We start from the raw sequence: 22,479 nt of genomic DNA, 5'->3' as shown, positions 1-22,479 counted from the left end.
ATTAGAGGCTTATAAGACACCTATCATGCCATAGTATTTGGGTGCCTACTCAAGATTCTTATACCATGACTCAGTTGCCATGGTGGCACATACAGAGAGTGACTCTCTTTCAAGTAATCAGAAGCCTATCTGTGTACAGTTTTATAAATCAGACTCAACACTTTCAATCACACCTGAAGCAACCATAGAGCTATTGCAGTATTCAGAGAATTAGTGCAATACATTCCCTGCTATGCTCCCCCACAGCTGGATGTGGGGAAAGCTATGTACTGTAGCAGTGCTTTGTGTAATCCAATCTGGAAGGGACAAAGGTACTAAAAAATCCTTGCATAATGACAGGTTTCAGAGTAGCAGCCGTGTTAGTCTGTATCCGCAAAAAGAAAAGGAGGACTTGTGGGGCACCTTAGAGACTAACAAATTTATTTGAGCATAAGCTTTTGTGAGCTACAGCTCACTCTCACGAAAGCTTATGCTCAAATAAATTTGTTAGTCTCTTAGCCTTGGTCTACACCAGGAGTTGAGGTCGAATTTAGCAGCGTTAAATCGATTTAACCCTGCACCCGTCCACACGATGAAGCCCTTTTTTTCGTCTTAAAGGGTTCTTAAAAATCAATTTCCTTACTCCACCCCCAACAAGGGGATTAGCGCTTAAATCGGCCTTGCCAGGTCGAATTTGGGGTACTGTGCATGCAATTAGACGGTTTTGGCCTCCGGGAGCTAGCCCAGAGTGCTCTATTGTGACCGCTCTGGACAGCACTCTCAACTCAGATGTACTGGCCAGGTAGACAGGAACTTTTGAATTTCAATTTCCTGTTTGCATGGTCACCTGCAGCTTGCCACGCTGGCCAGAGCTCATCAGCAGAGGTGACCATGATGGAGTCCCAGAATCGCAAAAGAGCTCCAGCATGGACCAAACGGGAGGTACGGGATCTGATTGCTGTATGGAGAGAGGAATCCATGCTATCAGAACTCCGTTCCAGTTTTCGAAATGCCAAAACATTTGTCAAAATCTCCCAGGGCATGAAGGACAGAGGCCATAACAGGGACCCAAAGCAATGCCGCGTGAAACTTAAGGAGCTGAGGCAAGCCTAACAGAAAACCAGAGAGGTGAACGGCCGCTCCAGCCCCAAACATGCCACTTCTATGATGAGCTGCATGCCATTTTAGGGGGTTCAGCCACCACTACCCCAGCCGTGTTGTTTGACTCCTTCAATGGAGATGGAGGCAACACAGAAGCAGTTTTTGGGGACGAGGAAGATGATGATAATGAAGTTGTAGATAGCTCACAGCAAGCAAGCAGAGAAACCGATTTTCCCGACAGCCAGGAACTGTTTCTCACCCTGGACCTGGAGCCAGTACCCCCCGAACCCACCCAAGGCTGCCTCCCGGACCCGCCAGGCGGAGAAGGGACCTCTCGTGAGGGTACCTTTTAAAATACTACACATGGTTTAAAAGCAAGCATGTTTAATGATTAATTTGCCCTGGCATTTGCGGCTCTCCTGGATGTACTCCCAGAGCCTTGTAAAAGGTTTCTGGAGAGGGCAGCCTTATTCCACCCACCACGGTAGGACACTTTACCACACCAGGCCAGTAGTACGTACTCGGGAATCATTGTAGAACAAAGCATTGCAGTGTATGTTTGCTGGCATTCAAACAACATCAATTCTTTATCTCTCTGTGTTATCCTCAGGAGAGTGATATCATTCATGGTCACCTGGTTGAAATAGGGTGCTTTTCTTATGGGGACATTCAGAGGTGCCCGTTCCTGCTGGGCTGTTTGCCTGTGGCTGAACAGAAATGTTCCCCGCTGTTAGCCACGGGGAGGGGTGAGCGGCTAGTCACGTGGTGGGGGGAGGCAAAATGTGACCTTGGAACAAAAGCACATGTGCTGTGTATGTAATGTTAACAGCAAGGTTTACCGTGAAAGAGTGTACCCATTGTTCTGTAAAATGTGTCTTTTTAAATACCACTGTCCCTTTTTTTTTCCTCCACCAGCTGCATGTGTTTCAAGGATCACAGGATCATCTTCTTCCCAGAGGCTAGTGAAGATTAGAAGGTGAAAAAAACGCACTCGTGATGAAATGTTCTCTGAGCTCATGCTGTCCTCCCACACTGACAGAGCATAGACGAATGTGTGGAGGCAGACAATGTCAGAGTGCAGGAAAGCACAAAATGACCGGGAGGAGAGGTGGCGGGCTGAAGAGAGGGCTGAAGCTCAAATGTGGCGGCAGCGTGATGAGAGGAGGCAGGATTCAATGCTGAGGCTGCTGGAGGATCAAACTAAAGTGCTCCAGCGTATGGTTGAGCTGCAGGAAAGGCAGCAGAAGCACAGACCGCCGCTAGAGCCCCTGTGTAACCAACCACCCTCCTCCCCAAGTTCCATAGCCTCCTCACCCAGACGCCCAAGAACGCAGTGGGGGGGCCTCCGGCCACCCAGCAACTCCACCGCAGAGGATTGCCCAAGCAACAAAAGGCTGGCATTCAATACGTTTTAAAGTTTTAAACTTTAAAGTGCTGTGTCCCCTTGTCCTTCCCTCCTCCACTACCCCTCCCAGTGCTTCTCTCCTCCACCACCCCTTGGCAGTTATCCCCCTCTTTGTGTGATGAATTAATAAAGAATGCATGAATGTGAAGCAACAATGACTTTATTGCCTCTGCAAGTGGTGATCGAAGGGAGGAGGGGAGGGTGCTTAGCTTACAGGGAAGTAGAATGAACCAAGGGGCAGGGGGTTTCATCAAGGAGAAACAAACAGAACTTTCACACAGTAGCCTGGCCAGTCATGAAACTGGTCTTCAAAGCTTCTCTGATGCGCACCGCACCCTCCTGTACTCTTCTAACCGCCCTGGTGTCGGGCTGCGCGTAACCAGCAGCCAGGCGATTTGCCTCAATCTCCCACCCCGCCATAAATGGCTCCCCCTTACTCTCACAGATATTGTGGAGTGCACAGCAAGCAGTAATAACAGTGGGAATATTGGTTTCGCTGAGGTCTAACCGAGTCAGTAAACTGCGCCAGCGCGCTTTTAAACGTCCAAATGCACATTCTACCACCATTCTGCACTTGCTCAGCCTGTAGTGGAACAGCTCCTGACTACTGTCCAGGCTGCCTGTGTACGGCTTCATGAGCCATGGCACTAAGGGGTAGGCTGAGTCCCCAAGGATAACTATAGGCATTTCAACATTCCCAACGGTTATTTTCTGGTCTGGGAATAAAGTCCCTTCCTGCAGCTTTTGAAACAGACCAGAGTTCCTGAAGATGCGAGAGTCATGTACCTTTCCCAGCCATCCCACGTTGATGTTGGTGAAACGTTCCTTGTGATCCACCAGTGCTTGCAGCACTATTGAAAAGTACCCCTTGCAGTTTATGTACTCGGCGGCTTGGTGCTCCGGTGCCAAGATAGGGATATGGGTTCCGTCTATGGCCCCACCACAGTTAGTGGATGGCTTTGTTGCAATGGGATTCCCTATGACCTGCACATTTCCCAGGGTCACTACCCTTGATATCAGCAGATCTTTGATTGCGTAGGCTACTTGCATCACAGCAGCCCCCACAGTAGATTTGCCCACTCCAAATTGATTCCCGACTGACCGGTAGCTGTCTGGCGTTGCAAGCTTCCACAGGGCTACTGCCACTCGCTTCTCAACTGTGAGGGCTGCTCTCATCTTGGTATTCATGCGCTTCAGGGCAGGGGAAAGCAAGTCACAAAGTTCCATGAAAGTGCCATTACGCATGTGAAAGTTTCGCAGCCACTGGGAATCGTCCCAGATCTGCAACACTACGCGGTCCCACTGCAACACTACGCAGTCTGTGCTTGTTTCCCGGGCCCAGAATCGGCGTTCCACGGCATGAACCTGCCCCATTGGCACCATGATGCCTGCATTGCCAGGGCCCATGCTTTGAGAGAAGTCTGCATCCATGTCCTCATCACTCTCATCACCGCGCTGACGTCACCTACTTGCCCGGTTTCACTTTGGCAGGTTCTTGTGCTGCATATACTGCTGGATAATGTGTGTGGTGTTTAATGTGTTCCTAATTGCCAAAGTGATCTGAGCGGGCTCCATGCTTGCCATGGTATGGCGTCTGCACAGAAAAAAGGCACGGAACGATTTTCTGCCGTTGCTCTGATGGAGGGAGGGGCGACTGACGACGTGGTTACAGGGAATTAAAATCAACAAAGGGGGTGGCTTTACATCAAGGAGAAACAAAAACAACTGTCACACAGAATGGCCCCCTCAAGGATTGAACTCAAAACCCTGGGTTTAGCAGGCCAATGCTCAACCCACTAAGCTATCCCTCCCTCTCGTATTTCAGGCAGGACTTCACGGAGGGAGGGGGTGCAAATGAATACAAAACAAATCTGGTCTATTTCTTGTTTTGATCCACTCCATCTATCTTTTACATCTTTGGCTGGCAGCAGACGGTGCAGAAGGACTGCAAGCCATCCACATCTCCTGCCTGCCCGGCAGAAGATGGTACAATAGGACTGCTAGCCATCCTCATCTCCTGCCTGCCCGGCAGAAGATGGTACAATAGGACTGCTAGCCATCCATATTTCCTGCCCGCTCCCCATAAGATGGTACAATAGGACTGCCTGCAGGACTAAAGAGAGTGACCTGGTCGAGTCACTCCTAATGTAGTCCCTGCACCCATGTCTGCCCAGGCGCTCCTGACTGACGCGGCCAGGAGCACCTCGGACATGACGATGACGGCTACCAGTCCTATTGTACCGTCTGCTGCCACAAGGCAATGGGTTGCTGCTGCTGTGTAGCAATGCAGTACCGCGTCTGCCAGCACCCAGGAGACATACGGTGACAGCGAGCTGAGCGGGCTCCATGCTTGTCATGGTACGGCGTCTGCACAGGTAACTCAGGAAAAAAGGCGCGAAACGATTGTCTGCCGTTGCTTTCACAGAGGGAGGGAGGGAAGGAGAGCCTGATGACATGTACCCAGAACCACCCGCGACAATGTTTTTTGCCCCATCCGGCATTGGGATCTCAACCCAGAATTCCAATGGGCAGCGGAGACTGCGGGAACTGTGGGATAGCTACCCACAGTGCAACACTCTGGAAGTCGATGCTCGCCTCGGTACTGTGGAAGCACTCCGTCGAGTTAATGCACTTAATGCACTTAGAGCATTTTGTGTGGGGACACACACAATCGACTATTTAAAAATGATTTCCAAAAAAACCAACTTCTATAAATTCGACCTAATTTCATAGTGTAGACATACCCTAAGGTGCCACAAGTCTTCCTTTTCTTTTTAAAAAATCTTTACATTAACAAACATTAAAAAAAAAAAAGGTCACAATCACCTTACCCAGTGCAGAAGAATAAACTTTAAAAAGGGGACATTATGTCCAAAAGCAAATAAAGCTGTACAACTATTGCTAATGTGCAGGCCTGAACTAAGACGTTTGGTACAGTAATCGTATCTATAACCTCTGCCTAAATGTTCTGAAACATTAAAAAACAAAAAATCAGATATAAAAAAAATCCAAATGTGAAAATATACAGATCAGCATGATTACTGTACTGCTGCAGTTAGATATCAAGTCATGTCCAGAAGGAGAACAGCAGAGCTAAGGAATATGTTGTTCAGTATCTACATCTTTTTCAAAGATTTTTTTTTGCTTCTGCACCCCTATGTTCATCCTTTACAAAACAGTGATAAATTTTGTACAAAGTAGGTCTTGTGAGCCAGTATTTAAAAACTCATAATCAGAGGAACATTATTGTCCTGGTAAAATAAGTGTATCAGCATTTTATGTAAAGTTATTGAATATATACAGTTATTGAAGTTACTCCACAGAAGATAGGAGAACACCTCATACTCACCTTCTTTTAAAGCCCACTTGATTGATCCTGTCCTCTTGCTGACAGCATGCAAACTTCCATCGAGGGTTGAAACAAACAACAGCGTTTCTGGTACAGTCACTGAACTAGTGCTTCCATAGCTCTGAAAAAGAAGAGCCCATAAATTTACATTATAACTTGTTTTAAAATCTGTTACTTTTAATTATGTCATGCTGCAAAAAGTCAAGATTCTTTGGTTTTGCATGTAACGATTAGTCTGCTTTCTGCAAGACAAACTGTTTTACAAAATCCCTGCTAGGCAGCTGTGTATAGTAGAGATGAATGAATGTTACTCACGGGCACCCAGTAAACCTGAAGGACAGAGGAAATGGCACTGCCAGATAGGAAACTGAGGAATGGCTAGCACCAATCAATAGATAAACTAAAGTATCTAAAATCCCAGCACTCATTTAGACCCCAGCATATCTCTTGGCTATACCTGCTCCCAGAGCTCAGCCCTCCTGATGCATCAACACTGCAAAAACAAGCTGTGTTAGACACTTGGGGTGAAATCCTGGCCCTGTTAAATTCAATGGAAGTTTTACCATTAACTTTACCCATAGTGTCAAGCATTCTCTCCTACATGGGGTACTATACTCTGCTATTCCTTTTGATACCAGTGGAGAAATCATTCTCAACTCTGGTTTGCATAGGCGGGAGAACTGTTTACTACTTGTTGTCATTTTCATAGCATAGACAGTCTTTGAGTCTAGCTATTATATACATGTAATTCTATCACAAGGCATCCCAAAACTATGTAAAAAGATAACAGAAACAATGAGGTTGGGTCAAAGGTGCTAGCAGACTAAACCAGAAACTTAATTTAATCACGCCTCTCTCTCAACCTGGTACAAAAAGAACCAATATATACCAACAGCCTCAACACATACATTTTGTTACAAGCCTTTAGTTATCACCCAAATAACTTCCTTGTTTGTAAACTGTATTTGTGTTGCCCATCAGTCTGCCATCTGCCTTGTCTAGGAAGTTTCAGAACTATATTTAAATCTCAAGCTACTATTGTTGGTAAGTTTCAGAGTAACAGCCGTGTTAGTCTGTATTCGCAAAAAGAAAAGGAGTACTTGTGGCACCTTAGAGACTAACCAATTTATTTGAGCATGAGCTTTCGTGAGCTACAGCTCACTTCATCAGATGCATAATTGGAATTCATTTGCTGAATTGGAATTCATTTGCAAATTGGATACTATTAATTTAGGCTTAAATAGAGACTGGGAGTGGCTAAGTCATTATGCAAGGTAGCCTGTTTCCTCTTGTTTTTTCCTACCCCCCCCCCCCGATGTTCTGGTTTAACTTGGATTTAAACTTGGAGAGTGGTCAGTTTAGATGAGCTATTACCAGCAGGAGAGTGAGTTTGTGTGTGTATGGGGGTGGGGGGGATGTGAGAAAACCTGGATTTATGCAGGAAATAGCCCGACTTGATTATGTAAAGAGTTGTCACTTTGGATGGGCTAGCACCAGCAGGAGAGTGAATTTGTGTGGGGGGGTGGAGGGTGAGAAAACCTGGATTTGTGCTGGAAATGGCCCACCTGATGATCACTTTAGATAAGCTATTACCAGCAGGACAGTGGGGTGGGAGGAGGTATTGTTTCATATTCTCTGTGTATATATAAAGTCTGCTGCAGTTTCCACGGTATGCATCTGATGAAGTGAGCTGTAGCTCACGAAAGCTCATGCTCAAATAAATTGGTTAGTCTCTAAGGTGCCACAAGTACTCCTTTTCTTATTGTTGGTAAGGTGAAACTATGTGCACTGATAACGCAATGACTGAAATTTTAAAAAATAATTCTAGATAAATTCAAAGTTTTAACCATATTAGGATTTGTGAAGGACAAAACATGAAGTTGCCAAGCTCAAAAGCTTTGGCTCACCTGTGGCTCTCTCCTTGGAAAATTATGGATTTTTCAGAACAGACCAATTCTGCAGTAATATACCCTAGTTCTTTTCTCATTATACAGCAGTATATTATAAAGTAATACTTAACTAACTCCTAGGTACCACCCACTGATATGGTAATACAGTGAGCATGCATGTTGCATTACAGCAATCATGAATATTTATGGCACAGCTTGATTTAAACTCAAAAAACAGTTAAAAGTACAAATCAATAACAGTCCTGAAAACAGGGATCGGAGATAAACTGCTGTAGGTGCAGAGGAAGGAAAAATATATCAGTGCTTAAACATAGTTACAAACTCAGTCAAATAATAAAAGCTACAAGGGGCCTAATGTTTAGACAAAAGACATTTCCAGTTAAATAATATATTTATACCCTGCATTATAGACCAAACTTTGTAATACTTGTTCAACAAGGGGCACTTAATAGCAGCCTCTCTCATGCTGATCTGAAAGCGTGTAAGGCAAATGATGTCAATAATCAATATTCAGTTTAAAAGCATCTTTCCACACAAATAAAATGAACTGCAACACAGCAGGAAGAGGAGCTACATTTTAAAGACAGGGCATCTGAATCATCTTGCAAAAATTATGACAAGTTTTTTTGAAATCAAGAAGCGTCCCTAATTCTTAAGTTCATCGTCTTTTGGTCTTTTCCTACTTATAGCAGTTAGCATTTATGCAGCATGTTTCCTCTTCAAATACTGTACAAACAACCATTTGGTCTCATACTGTGTAAATCACCAGCTACTCCAGTGGAATTGCACTGGCGTAAACATGGTGCAAATGTCTGAGTAGGTCTGTGCTGAGGTTCTGGTGGGGGGCTGGCTCACATGGCCCCATAAGTCTGAAACCAGTTTTATTCAGCTACATCTGAAGAGAACCAGCACAAGAAGATACACAGAGGTGTCTCTGGATTGAACAGATCTCTTCACTTATAAAATACACAAGTATAAAATCTAATCTTAAACGAATACATTTTAATTTTAAAGTCACATCCTTTAAAGTGACTTAAAATAAGCTAAGTTGCTCACGAGCGAAGACCTGGTGCAATGGATGTTAGTCTGGAGAGATTTATAATAGAAACTCTGGCACAAATTTGAGCAGAACACATCAGAATAAAAATGGAACACCCTTTTCTGATTAAACTGTAAAACATTAACGAGAACAGCACATGTGCATATCCTGCCTAGAGACTGGGAATACACTGCCCATGCCTTGCCTGCTATTGATTCTGTGAAGCCCAGTTTGCCCCAGGGCGGAGTTCAAGAAGAAAACATGTATCTGTAAGTGCTTGTTGTGTTGCATAGTTTTGACACACCCTTTTTCTGACGTGATTAGGATATCCTAAACCCACCATGAAAATACCCGGGGGGAGGGGGGAGGAGGAGAATGGTGCAATTAGGACTGAACCACATACTGTGCTTCTATTAATTTTTGGCACTAGCATCATCATCTTAACAGGCTTTGCAATACAGAAAAACTATCTGCTTGACAGGGTGCATCTTGATCTAAAGATTCCACCCAGAGTCTGTTGGAGCTATCACTGTTTTGTGGATTGAACTCTGTAGCAGAGGTTCCATGTGGATGTGATCATTGCAAGATCAAGACCCAGAGCTTTTAACCAGTAACACCGAATATTAAAGGTAATAGAAAATATTTTTAAATACAGTGCTGTTCATCACCAGATCTCAAAGCATTTACAAAAATGAACATACATCATATCCTCATTTTATAAAAAAGGAGACTTAAGCACAGTGGCTTGCCCCACTGCACACACCCACACACAATCAGTGGCTGAGCAGGCGGGGAATAAAGCACAGTATTTCTGGCTTCCAGTCCATTACCCTATCCACTCCACCATGCTGCTTCTCATAACTATACAAAACAGCTTTTCAGACAAATGCAGTGCAAGTCTTTTTAAGCCATCAATTTTTAATTTTAAAAAGTAGATTTGAAAGGTTATTTTTTTCTTTAATGTGGTTCTCTGTCAATTTTTTTTGTCCAATTTATTATTTTCAATATTTTATCTAATGCATAGTTATTAAAAATGCTCCTTTGACTTCACTGAAGTAGGGCATGGCATACATTTTCAAAAGTGACTATTGATTTTGGGTGACATGTTAGAGGCCAGATTTTTCAGAGGGCAAAGTAACTAGCAATTTTGGTGGCTCAATATTTGGGTGCCCAACTTGAGATGCTTAAAAGGACTTCATTTTCAGAAAGTGGTCAGCAGCTGCCCTCTGAAAAATCTGGCCTCTAACATGTCACAGCTGGACACCCAAAATCACTAGTCATTTTTGAAAATGTAGGCCTTACCCTACTTCAGTGAAGTCAAAGGAGCATTTTTAAAAACTATACAATAATAAATTGGACACACACAAAAAAGATTGAAAGAGAATCACATTAAAGAAAAAAAAAATTACCTCCCCACACTATTCTTACCTTCATCAGCAATAGCACCATAAGACAAAGTGTGAAAAATCTAATTGCTTTTCCTTATTATACTATTTAACATTTTTCAAGCTAAGAAATGCAAAAGTAAAAAGACCAATCAATTTCATTTTTGTTTATTGTAAGTTTCACTTTTAGGTTTTGACAATATAGTCCAGTGCTATCAATCTAATAAAACAAAGTGCTTACACTGGAATTTATTTGCTTTTTAAAATTTAAATTTCATGTAAATATGTGTATGGGTATTAGGTTTGTTGGATGTTAGTTTCACAAAACATTTTTTGTATATATTTTATGGACAAGATTATGCAGCAGCAAGATAGCCATCTAAGGTGCTTCTACAGAAAGATCAAAGACCTCACCCATATATCTCCTGTCCCACAGCAGGATTCCACTTTTTAAAATAACCTGCCCTTCTATTGTTCATTGTTGCTTAATATGCAGTACAGATAATCATGTTGGGGTTTTTATTAATGTTCAACAAGGAATTAATTTTTTTTGGCAGGTTTTTATGATGTGTGGTCAGGGTATGTGCCAGATCTTTCAGGACTTGAAATAGGTTATTGGTTCCCAATTATTTTGTTTGGTAAACTGAGGCAAAAAAACCCCTAAGTAATTTGTTCAATATCACACTGCAAGTCAGTGGCAGAACTAGGAATAGAATGCAGGAGTCAAACACTAGACACCACTCCATCCTTGTTTACGCAGGTACTTTCCCACACCAAGTCAAAAAAATAGGAGACAGAACGACTGTGTTACAGAAGCAGTTGAAACCCTCCGTAACTCTGAACATTTTTTCCACCAAGTTATGTGAAACCTACAGTACGTGTTGTTCTCTCTCTTACGGTGTTATTTTTTCAGGCTTCAGACTTTTCCTGCAGCATTAGCACTATAGTGCAATTTAATTCCAAACTATTTTCTTTCTATGGATCATCATCATCATTCATAAATTCAGGACATTCTGGTCTGGCATAACCAGATCTAACTTTCTGGTTTGCCTAAAGATTCAGCAAACAAACGGCACTAACAGAACAGAAACGCTTATGTTTGTTTCTCATTCCCATGAAGTCAAATTCTTCCTCCCCAACAGGAAAATCAATAAAAGATGTGAGTTAATCTGTGATATTTGTTTTGGAGGGGATTTGCTCGAGATCTAACTGACAATATTCATCAGCAAAAATTTAAAAAACACAGCCGTATGTCTTCCAAGAGATGTTCATGCAATCAGGCAAGCTACATTAGTATTTTTAACCATTTTGATACTGTATAATTAACAAAGAGTTAATATTTAAAGCCATTGGTTCTTATTCTCATGAATAAACTTACTCTGAAAACAAAAACTAGTGAATTTTAATCAACCCTATAAATTTAAGGGAGGTTAATTTTCTGAATATCATCATTTGCACAATAATACTTTGTAATAGTACCTTTCATCTGGAAATCCTCACAGACGTCACAAAAGATAATTAAGCCTATCACTGCTGTGAGGTATGTAACCGTTTTTAAATATGCATTTTACAAACGGGTAAACAACCACAGAGAGGTGAAGTGATTTTCTCTTGGTCACATAAATCAGTGGCAAGCCCAGAAGCAGAAGTCAGGAGACCTGACTCCCAATCTCTTGCTCTAATCACCAGATATCACTTTCTTTCCAATATTGGTACAGCTGATACAGTAGCATTTTCTCTTCTGGGCCAGAAATTTAGGAATTTAATTCCATACCAAAGACTTTAGCTCAAATGCAATAACTGTAATGCAGTTCTAGGGTGAAGGTGATGTACTGTTTATTAAGGGTGCCCATCCTTCAGGTGGTATATTAAATCAAGGGCCTTTCTGTCTGACATGGACAGCCTAAAGTATAAAGTTAAAGATCTCACGTTACTTTAAGGAAAAATAAAAAATAAGAGAGACTCTGGGATATATTATCCAAGTATCCTGAGCAACTTTCCCTATCTTGATAATACAGATTCTGAAGTCCAGGACTCTGTGTTCAAGTAACTAGCTGCAGAATGTATAATGTCTGAATAGCTACCATAGCACTAAGAGCTACTAGTATCTAACAGCTTTGGAAATCACTCTGATGTACTTTAAATAGGACAGATACTATATAATATCTTACTCCATTTCACTAGGTATTTTACCTCCAATGATAAATGAACGGCAGCACCTAGTTCTCAGTTAGCAGTCTCTGGTGTGCAAACTGAAAGAAAGCAAGAAGTTTCTTACTCCTGTACATCAGGTATTCATTCTTCCTACATCTAAAAATGTTAAACAGCTAATGTACATTTAAGCTAGTGTATACTTAAAGCACTAAAAAGCATCAAAACACAACAGAGGTCTTTTTAAAAAAAAAACAGATGAGCAATTTATTTAATTTGTTCAAACATTCTTTAAAACTGTTTGTAACAAATTAAATAGAAATTCAAACATTTTTTGTTGTACAGAGTGATCCATCATTCGTCAAAAGAACAGGAGTACTTGTGGCACGTTAGAGACTAACAAATTTATTAGAGCATAAGCTTTTGTCAGCATCCGCAGGGCACTGCGCTGTTTAAAAAAAAAAGAAAACAAAGCATCACAGGTGAACCTATGAAATTAAATAAATGTTCCAGTTCTGAATTATCTATGAACCACATAAACAAACCGTGCCCATCAAGTTAATTGAACTTAATTACGTATCATCCTCATATGCCAGATGTTGCCCAACTGTATGTAGCAGGTTAACTAATAAAAGATAAGCTCATACTGGACACCTGTGGTGGTTTGTTTAAGGAGACAACCACTGAACTATAAATTTTAAACAACCTGTGTGTATGTCCACTTTATCCACTTGCTAACTCAGACTCTTGCCTACTCCAGTTATCAGAACGGGGCAATTATCTCCCATGTCTTACACATGACACTCCCATTAATACACTTCAGAATGATATTAGCCTTTTTTACAACTGCATCACATTGTTGACTCATTCAATCTGTGATCCACTAAAACCCCCAAACCCTTTTCAGCAGTATTGCCACCTAGCCAGTTATTCCCCACTTATGTGGCTGTGCATTTTATTTTTCCTTCCCAACAAATGGCTTCCTTCAAAAAGGAAGAAATAACATTCTATCTTTACATAGAACCTTTTATCCCCAAAAGATCCCAAAGCACTTCACAAACAAAATGGTATTCAAACAGATATTACTTTATCCCACTACTAAAATGCAGTTATCTCTGGGGTGAAACACAGTTGTTAAAGACAGGAAGTGAAGATTATTGTAGCCATCCAAAACTGCAGGTAGGATTGAGGTAGGCAGAATGTAACAAATAGAGTTGGAATTTGGCCACGAATAAAATGGCTCAAGGAACAAATCTCTCTTCAGACTCTACACAGATTAACTCTGCTCTTCTAAGCTACTCACTCTCTGAACAAGCATTTATCATCTCACAGATTCAGCTAGTTCCCCAACCAGCATTTTCACTTCCTGTCTTCTTTTAAGAAGTGAATCTAGTATGTATCATCACTGTAAAAAATAAACATATGCAGGAAATTCCTGTAGGAGCCATTACTAATAACTAGGAGAAACACAGTCAGGCTGCAGAACTGATCATGGATTAACACCTTCAATAAAGGAGAGAAGAATATGGAAAGAGGAGAGGGTGAAGGACCTCAACTATCAAAGTCTTTCTCTCCAGAGATTAGGGGAAGAAGAGTCTGACCATCATTAGGGCACAATACAAAATTTGCGTTTTAGCACAAACCTCCCCACAGTAATGAAGGCAGAATGGAAGCCCAGCTCCTTGCATGCCAGCCCGACTGCTATCTTATACAGACTGAGACACACCAGAGTCACTTTAGCTGCTCCCTGGCTACCATCCAGACTTTATTTCAGCTTGGAAAAGAGACTAAGGGGGGAATATGACTGAGGTCTATAAAATCATGACTGGTATAGAGAAAGCAAATAAGGAAGAGTTATTTACTCCTTCTCATACCACAAGAACTAGGGGTCACCAAATGAAATTAATAGGCAGCAGGTTTAAAAACAAACAAAAGGAAGTATTTTTTTACACAACGCACAGTCAACCTGTGGAATTCCTTGCCAGAGGATGTTGTGAAGGCCAAGACTATAACAGTGTTCAAAAAGAACTACATAAATTAATGGAGAATAGGTCTATTAATGGCTATTAGCCAAGATGGGCAGGGATGATGTCCCTAGCCTTTGTTTGCCAGAAGCTGGGAATGGGAAACAAGGAATGGATCACTTGATGATCATCTGTTCTGTTCATTCCCTCTGGGGCACCTGGCATTGGCCACTGTTGGAAAACAGTATACTGGGCTAGATGGACCTTTGGTCTGACCCAGTATGGCCGTTCTTATGAGTTCTTCCATTGACCTGACCTCTCTCAAGAGGGTGGATTAACTACAGTGATGGAAAAACTTTCCATAATTGCAGCAAGCGTCTATGCTATGGCTCTGCAGCTGTAATGCAGACAAGCCCTGATATCACCACTGGATTTTTGAGTATAGGGAGAGTTACTCACTATACAAATTCATAAAAGCAGTGTTTGAATAATTACACCTATATTTCGGTTACAAAAGACACACTGGGGATATTCAGCATGTTTTCTCAGCAGGGGATATTCAGCTGCTTCAGCCCCTTACGCTGGCTTGCACCATCATTTGCCACAGAAAGCTTCTAACTTTTGAACAGCTGGTGCCATTAGCAGCTTGGGGTTTTCAGGTCTGAGTCAGTTCCTTACAGCTTTATTGTGGCTTCGTACAGATAAAGGCAACACCAACAGGAAGAGAAAAACAAATAAGATCAAAACCTAATAAAGCCATTTTACCACAGTGTGCAAGAATCTAAATGATTAGACTCAGAAACAATACCTGGAGATGCAGCACAACTCCTGAGGAGTCTCCACATACAAGAGAGGAACTCAAACATATTGAAATGTTCCTCTACTACTAAGGCTGCAGTACTGTGGATAGGAGGAAGAGGACCAGCCCAGAAAATGCTTCACAGCCTTAGAGTTTTGAAATCTTATAATGAAAACTACTATACAAGTGCAAACAATTAGAGAAATTGGTTATCTTCACCACATCACGGCACGGATGGGAAGTTGGAAGGCAACACTGTAGCTTCAGATAAATCACAGGACTTTTCTTGATGCCTAGATGTCATGATGGGTGAACAATATATTCATCTATAAGATTCTGAACAAAGGAGAAATCAGGCATTGTAGTAGGTGGCCTGGTACACCTGCAGTTTTACACCTACTGCCCTTGTTGCAGCTTTCAGAGTACAAGAGTTATGCCTGTATAACCCACTAGTTCTAAACTATTTAAACAAGGTGCAGTACCACAAACACAACTATACAAGAGGAAGGGTTGCAGCAGCCACTATATAGCAGGTGCCGTGCCTAGCCTATAGAAGGCACCACAAAGCCAGACCATTTGCAAATTTTGCAAAGCCTTTGCCTATAGGGATTGCTTAAAAAAAACATGGCGTGTCCATGGATTTCTGTTGTATCTACTCTTTACACAACGTTAAGAATATGAGGAACACCCCCCGCCCCAGAGACTACCCCCCAGAGTTAGGTTCTGGTAGCTTCCACAATAGAAGACAGGGAAACCCATTAGAGGGCTTCCAAAATATTTAAATGGATACTACCCAATTCCTGTACACTAACATTCCCATAACTTCTGACTTTGTGTGGCTCAAAAGCTTGCATCTCTTATCACCAGAAGTGGGTCCAGGAAAATATATTACCTCACCCACCTTGTCTCTCTAACTTTCCCACAACTAATACAAAAAATTTCCCAGAATTCACCATGACAAATTATAATTGCAACCATAATGATGTTTGGAAGGTATGTATTGTTTTAAAAAACAGTACTTAAGAAACAGGGAACTGAAGTGTTACTTTGTCATGGCCATATGAATTGTGAACTAAACAAGACACCTAAACTGCTTGTTGGTATATCAAAAATCAATATTTTCTTTAAACTCTCAGCTATTTTACACGATCAGTTGTACCTGGAAAGGAATGGAAAGTAGTTAATGTGCAAAGAGTTCTTTCTGCACACTCTGCAAATGGGAAGCATGAAAGTATCTTCTTACTTTTAGCCTTCAGATCGTTACTGAGTTTAAAGATAAAAGGAGAGAGGGGAGACCATAACTGAAGGAGGTATTCACACAACTTTCTACCACAAACCAGACTAATGTCTGTCACCTGCACAGCATATGACCCAGAAAGTTCTGAAGTATTAATCAGATCATGAAACTCTAGCAGCAATCTGCACTCTCATCTTAATCGGTTGGGTGTAGTATAACTGGAAGGGGGAGGGATAATCTCACACCCACACAGCCAGTTCCCTTTTAGTCAGGTAGAAACCTGACATCGCTTCCTGGTTCAGCGACAGGGATAACCAGGGGCTATGTGCCTTCTATACCCCCTCTCTCATCCAAGGTTCAGTGAATAAGGTGGGCGCTTTAGTCTGCATGGCTGTCAATCTAACCCTGTTCACAAGCACTAAATAAAATACCTAAAATAATAATAGCGTTGAAGCAGATTTTCACTCAGAACAGGCTTATATTCTAAGTATGTTCTATTAAGTATGATCTATTAACTTTTACATATTTTCAGATTAAATGAAGAAAGGTGTGAGAGACTGTGTTGAGAAGAAACCAATGGCTGCACAGCCTCTTCGGATACTAGTGTGGGATGTTTTTACACTGGCTGTCAAGCCACACAAAATAATCTACTTCGGATGCAGTTGGATACAACTACCTAATCTCCTCCCCAACATGCCAAACAGGTAAGACTCCAAGAAGCAAACGTGCCAGGTTCTTTAATGGACCTTAGTCTTCTGCAACCTGGCACATAGCACGGACATTGCACAACTAGGATGGCAGTTACTTCTGGAATTCAGAACTCAAACTGGGACTAATATTTTGAAAAAGATAATATTAAGGTTGCAAAGTGGAACAGAAAGCTCGTGTACTGAAGAAATTATTGTCAGGACTCCAAAGGCCAATTTCTGCTCACTTACACCCAGGAGGTTGAAACCAACTAAGTTACATAGGTGTAAGTGACAGCAGAGTTTGGTCCCATGTATATCTCTCTTCCCTTCAACCCACTGATCCTGTAACAATGATGCCCCTGTTAAACTTTGTTCTCCCTTGCTCCAGGTGCCTTGTTCCATCACCTCTTGCTCCCTGCTTTTTTCTTCAGCCTTCCTTCATTCTCCATGCATAATCTCCAGCTGCTCAAGGATTCTCTGTTTATATTAAACCATTGAAAGGGTATTTATGTGGTGCTGCTTCTTATGCACTGCAGCAGCCACCTTAGATATCCAGGGTGCGATCATGAAGCCTTGAGCTGAACCCTGAAGATGAGTCAACTATTTCAGGCTTGAGGCACTTGTCAGTGTTCCTTTATTTCCAATGCCCTATTTGTTTTACCTATTAACAAGTTAAAAATCCATAAGCATATGCAACTCTTAATAATTCAAAATCTCCTATTAATTTTAATTATTCAAGGCACAGTATTTTTCAGCTAAGATTTTTAAACTGACAAACTCATTGCAAATTACTGACGTTGGTGAGTTAGCAAGTAAAAAAGAAGCCAGGAATGCTGCATCACAAGATCTACTTTATTCACAAACAACTCACCTGGAGAAACTGATAGGTGCTTAGTATAAAACAGAAATAAGTTGATTTAATAATTTAAATTCCTTCATGGCATATTTGTAAATATCAATAGATAATTGAAAAATTAACATGTGTAAATGTCTAAATCCAATTTTTCATTATTCATGTTGTTTACTTGGATTCTGCACTTCACATTGGACGATGAAAACAGACAAGTCAGTTTCACTTGTGTTTATTAGTGTACTTCAGCACTACCCAAACGCTGCAGTGTCTGGGTTGCAAACACTGAACAGACATGTTTGTTTGTTTTTCAAAAAAAACTGCTCAGCTGGAATTTTTTTAAATGCCCAGTGAAAATTTTTTTTTATTAACATGAGATCTTATAAAAACTTGTATTTACAAAGACTAAACTTGAGACAAGTTTAACCTGATGGTACCCAGAGAAACAGACTGCTCCATCACAAAAAATACTAAAGCTCCAATCCTGAGATGAGCTGCAGGTATAGGGGTCCACTTCTTCAGAACTCATTTCAACACTGGGGCCTAAATAGCTATAATTCAATACAAATTCTTGAAACAGATTCTCATTTCACATTACAATCATAGTCCAAGGAGATGTAATATAACACATTGTCCGAGAGACACGGCAGGATGGAGAATTAACAAGGCAAGACGACAGACCAAGCTATACCTCTTTAGTGGTAGCAGAAAAAATAATTATACAGAACACGTGAAAAGCTTGGTTTAGGTCCTCCTTCAAAAAACCACCCTCTGTGGAATCAATTATGAATTTTGATCAGCAGGATAGCTCCTTGCTAACCATGAATTTCCATCCCAGTGGTAAAATTACATGAAAGATTTAGAATATTAAAGGATCTATATTGCTCCTTTTGATTCTAAACAAGAAATTGTTGCTTTAAATAAAAACTAAAAAGATGGTGACTAATGATGGTGTTATCTGATATTTTAACTAGAAACCCAAATTTCTAGGTATTCTCCATGCCTTCACCAAGTTAAGCTTCAACAAATATTCTTGAGAATATAATGGAAGAGGGTTGGGTCTTTTAAGTGCTTGTTGCCACTAGCATAACAAACCTCCTCTTACTTAGACTCACTACCTCTTTGAGGGAAATAAATAAATAAATTACAAACCAACAAAGAAATGAGTTGAAACCAATTTGAATTAAAACAAAACCAAAATAAAGTTGTGTTACAAATTCTGATATGTTATGTATTTGTGCACAGCTGAGTATCAAACAGGATACTATCTATCATTTAGGAAACCTCTGTATGGGTTATCAGATAAGTGCCCTATTTCTAGTACTTCACTTTTAAGACGAGAGAAAATTTGTCTAGAAAAAACTGGTTTAATGAAGATCAAATTCCTATGAGAATAGTTTCCTCCATTAATTTAGCTTTGTTTAAAGACAGTGGCCTATATTTCAGAAGTGCTAAGCACCCATATCCTACTGAAGTCAATGGAAGCTGCAGTTTTGAAAAAAAATCAGGCCACTAATTCCTTAAAGTTTTAGTTCAGTAACTTAAAAGTATGCCGTATTATTGGAGTGCTTATCATTAGGGACTCCTCAAGCGCGTGTAAACAACACCAAAAAGTATTCCATCTATTCACAATATGTCCCAAACCTTTTGCTTTATTGAAAGAGCTTGGATGCCATGAATTAGCTGTGAGCTAGAATAGCAGTCTGAATATTGCTACCTGTTACTTCAATAAAACAGCTTACAGCTTGTTAGTAAGCAAATCACAATGCCATGTCTTACCAATAAATGATTTCCACTTTTTTTCTTTTTAAATAAGAAAGTGTTTGGAAGAGATTATAAATGTGTTAGTAAATTCAACTTGCAATGTTTGGTGGGATAAAAACAAACACTGACATTTTGCTAGGTTTAAATACATCTTCACAACTTCGCTGCTACAGCCTGGTTTAAAGCACTAACACAAAACTATTGAAAGTATAAACTATTAACAAAAGACCAAATCCTGCATTCCTTGGGCACCCAATACTCACTATTTCAATGGAATGCAGAACAAGACTGTGTATTTATATTTGGAGATATTCTAGCAAAAGCAGAGTCTAAGCCTATTTCCACTGACTTCTATGGGAGCAGAATCAAGCATTTTTGCTACAGGAAAGAAATATAACTTGTGCTCCAGGAGACAAGGTATGGACAAAGTAATATATTTTTTAATTGAGCATCTGCACAATACTGGAAGCACGTAGCATAATTGTCACATGTGGTCTATGATTCAGGGCGCTGATTTTGTCAGCTAGTGCTCTAATTACATTGCTGGCTACAGGCTGAGAGTCACTGTGCATAATAAAACCAAGCCACTGAAATCAATTTTGTGAAACAGAATGAACTGATTTTGCAGCATTAGTAATTAAGTTGATGCTTAAAGGAAAGCTGACCAAAAAAATAAATAAAGCTACTAAATTTACACTTTCTTTAGAAAATTAAATAAAATATAGTGGTCTTTATGACCTTAAAAAAATTCTAGCAACTATCTGTCAGTTATTTCTAGAGTCCCCGTCACTGCAGTGTCTAGTCACTGGTGAGTCTTCATAATTGCGTGCATGCACACGACAAAAACATGTCCATACACATCATCCCAGGAGCAGGCAGGGTATTGAACTATATGTAAATTCCACTCATTGGATATTCTATCCTCTTTTTAGGTCAAATTCTGAGAGGTGCTGAGCATCATCAACTCCTAGGAAAGCCAATGGACTGAGGCCCCCCTGGGGAAACAGAACTTGTTTAAATATTCACAAGAACACTAGAGCCAGGAAGGGTAAGGACAGAATTATGCATATGCGCATCTGTACACTAAGCCACAGTTGTCAGGTCTAATCTTGTTACTATTCCTCTAAAGGAGTATAAACACAGTAATTATTACAATGAGCTACCAAATGTATCAGCAATTCAAACCATACATACTGGTGTTATTCAATATAAACCTGAAAAAAATATGTCTCTTTTCATTAAGTCTTAATACTGTCTCACCTTAGTTTTCATGCATGTTTGGCAACTTAACTAACACTGCCTGATGACAGAAAAAAATGCTTCAGAAGAAAACATCTGATCAAGGCTGGGGTTTTCCAGTTTCTAGAACATGCTGCAGGTGTTGCACCTTATGTATGTTATTAGAGAGCATTAAAACTCAGCCCACAGGAGAGGACATACCAGTGTTCTAAACACTCATTTTATCCTGAACAAGAGGTTGCTGGTTTTGAGCTGTATAAGCTTCAAAGGGAAAGAGTCAGAATTCAGGGTGTTCTGCTTTAGCACTGATCACAAGGAAAGGGTTAAACGAACTAGCTTTCTTAAATATATTTGTCTTCTCAGTTCACCATAACACACTTTCTTTCAAATTACACAGTGTTATATTTCAGTGCTCTATAATATTTATTGTGGCACCACTGACTATTTATAGGCCACTCTATTATACTGTCCCCTGTTGTATCAAAGATGTTGTTCCCTCATAATGTCCTTCCATTTATTGCGTGGGCAATTCCAAGAACTGCTCACTGAGTCACCTAAATAATGAGGAAGGCCATGTTAAAATACAAGAAAAAATAAATATAAACTACAGACAAACAACAGCAATGGTATCACACAAAATGACAAAGGCTGGGAAATTAGGGCAGACGAACTTCTACAGCAGAATGTCCCCATTACTTTTTCTTAATATGTTCATCTATGTCTGTCCAGTTATTTGGGTGATCTGCGTTTTCTAGACTTTTCCATTTTCTTCACCTGGCAAGGTGAAGAGACTGGGACAAGGAGCAAGGGGTGGGGAAGAGACAGGATTGGTAAGAGGGGATAAGGCAGAAGGGGTCATGCTTGAGGGGAGTGGGCAGAAAAGTCTGCCTACTAGAGCATGTTCCCCTACAGGAACAGGGTCTGGTTGAGCGTCGAGATTGGGAGTGGGAGATAGAGAGGGAAAGGGAGGGGACAGGGAGCCAGTAGGGGCAGGAATGAAACTAGCAGGGCAAGGAGACTGGGACTGAGAACCAGTGGGTCGGTGAAAGTAGGGAGTGGGAACAGATCGGACAGGGAGCCATGGTGCAGAGGAAGAACTTGGATGGGCTGGTCAAAGAGATTGGGACAAGGATCTGGAGGGGTGCGGGAAGAATATCCAGATTGGCCAAGGAGCCCAGGGAATGAGATTGGAACTGGGAGTCCATGAAAATGGGGAATGTGGGGTGTGACTGGAGGCAAGGATAGGAGAAAGACAAATTGGATAAGGAGTTGGGATGTGGGGACTGTTTGGGAAAGGAGACTGAGGACAAGGAGCTGAGGGCCTGGTGAACTTGGAATGGCTTGTCAAGAAGACTGTACGTGGGTGTGGGGAGGAGACTGGGAGGGGTATACCAGAGGGGTGAGACTAGGATGTGCAAAAAGATTGAGATTAGAAGCCTGAGGAGTAGAGACTGGGACGGGCAAGGTGAAGAGACTGGGACAAGGAGCAAGGGGTGGGGAAGAGACAGGATTGGTAGGAGGGGATAAGGCAGAAGGGGTCATGCTTGAGGGGAGTGGGCAGAAAAGTCTGTGCCTACTAGAGCATGTTCCCCTACAGAGGCTGGAGTAGAACCCAAGT

The 22,479-nt window shown here is 41.2% G+C and overlaps 1 protein-coding gene across 1 annotated transcript in view; it reads right to left on the bottom strand.

The window, feature by feature from the left end:
- Positions 1–22,479, bottom strand: part of ERN1 (endoplasmic reticulum to nucleus signaling 1) — a 63,014-nt gene that overhangs the window by 34,956 nt on the left and 5,579 nt on the right. Inside the window, 1 exon segment of the mRNA XM_048819262.2 lies at positions 5,835–5,955. Coding sequence (XP_048675219.2) covers positions 5,835–5,955 — 121 coding nt within the window.

The sequence above is a fragment of the Caretta caretta genome, chromosome 14 (assembly GCF_965140235.1).
Source record: "Caretta caretta isolate rCarCar2 chromosome 14, rCarCar1.hap1, whole genome shotgun sequence".
NCBI lineage: Eukaryota > Metazoa > Chordata > Testudines > Cheloniidae > Caretta > Caretta caretta.
Note: the sequence above shows the minus strand (reverse complement) of the source record. Positions and strands in the feature narration are given on the sequence as shown.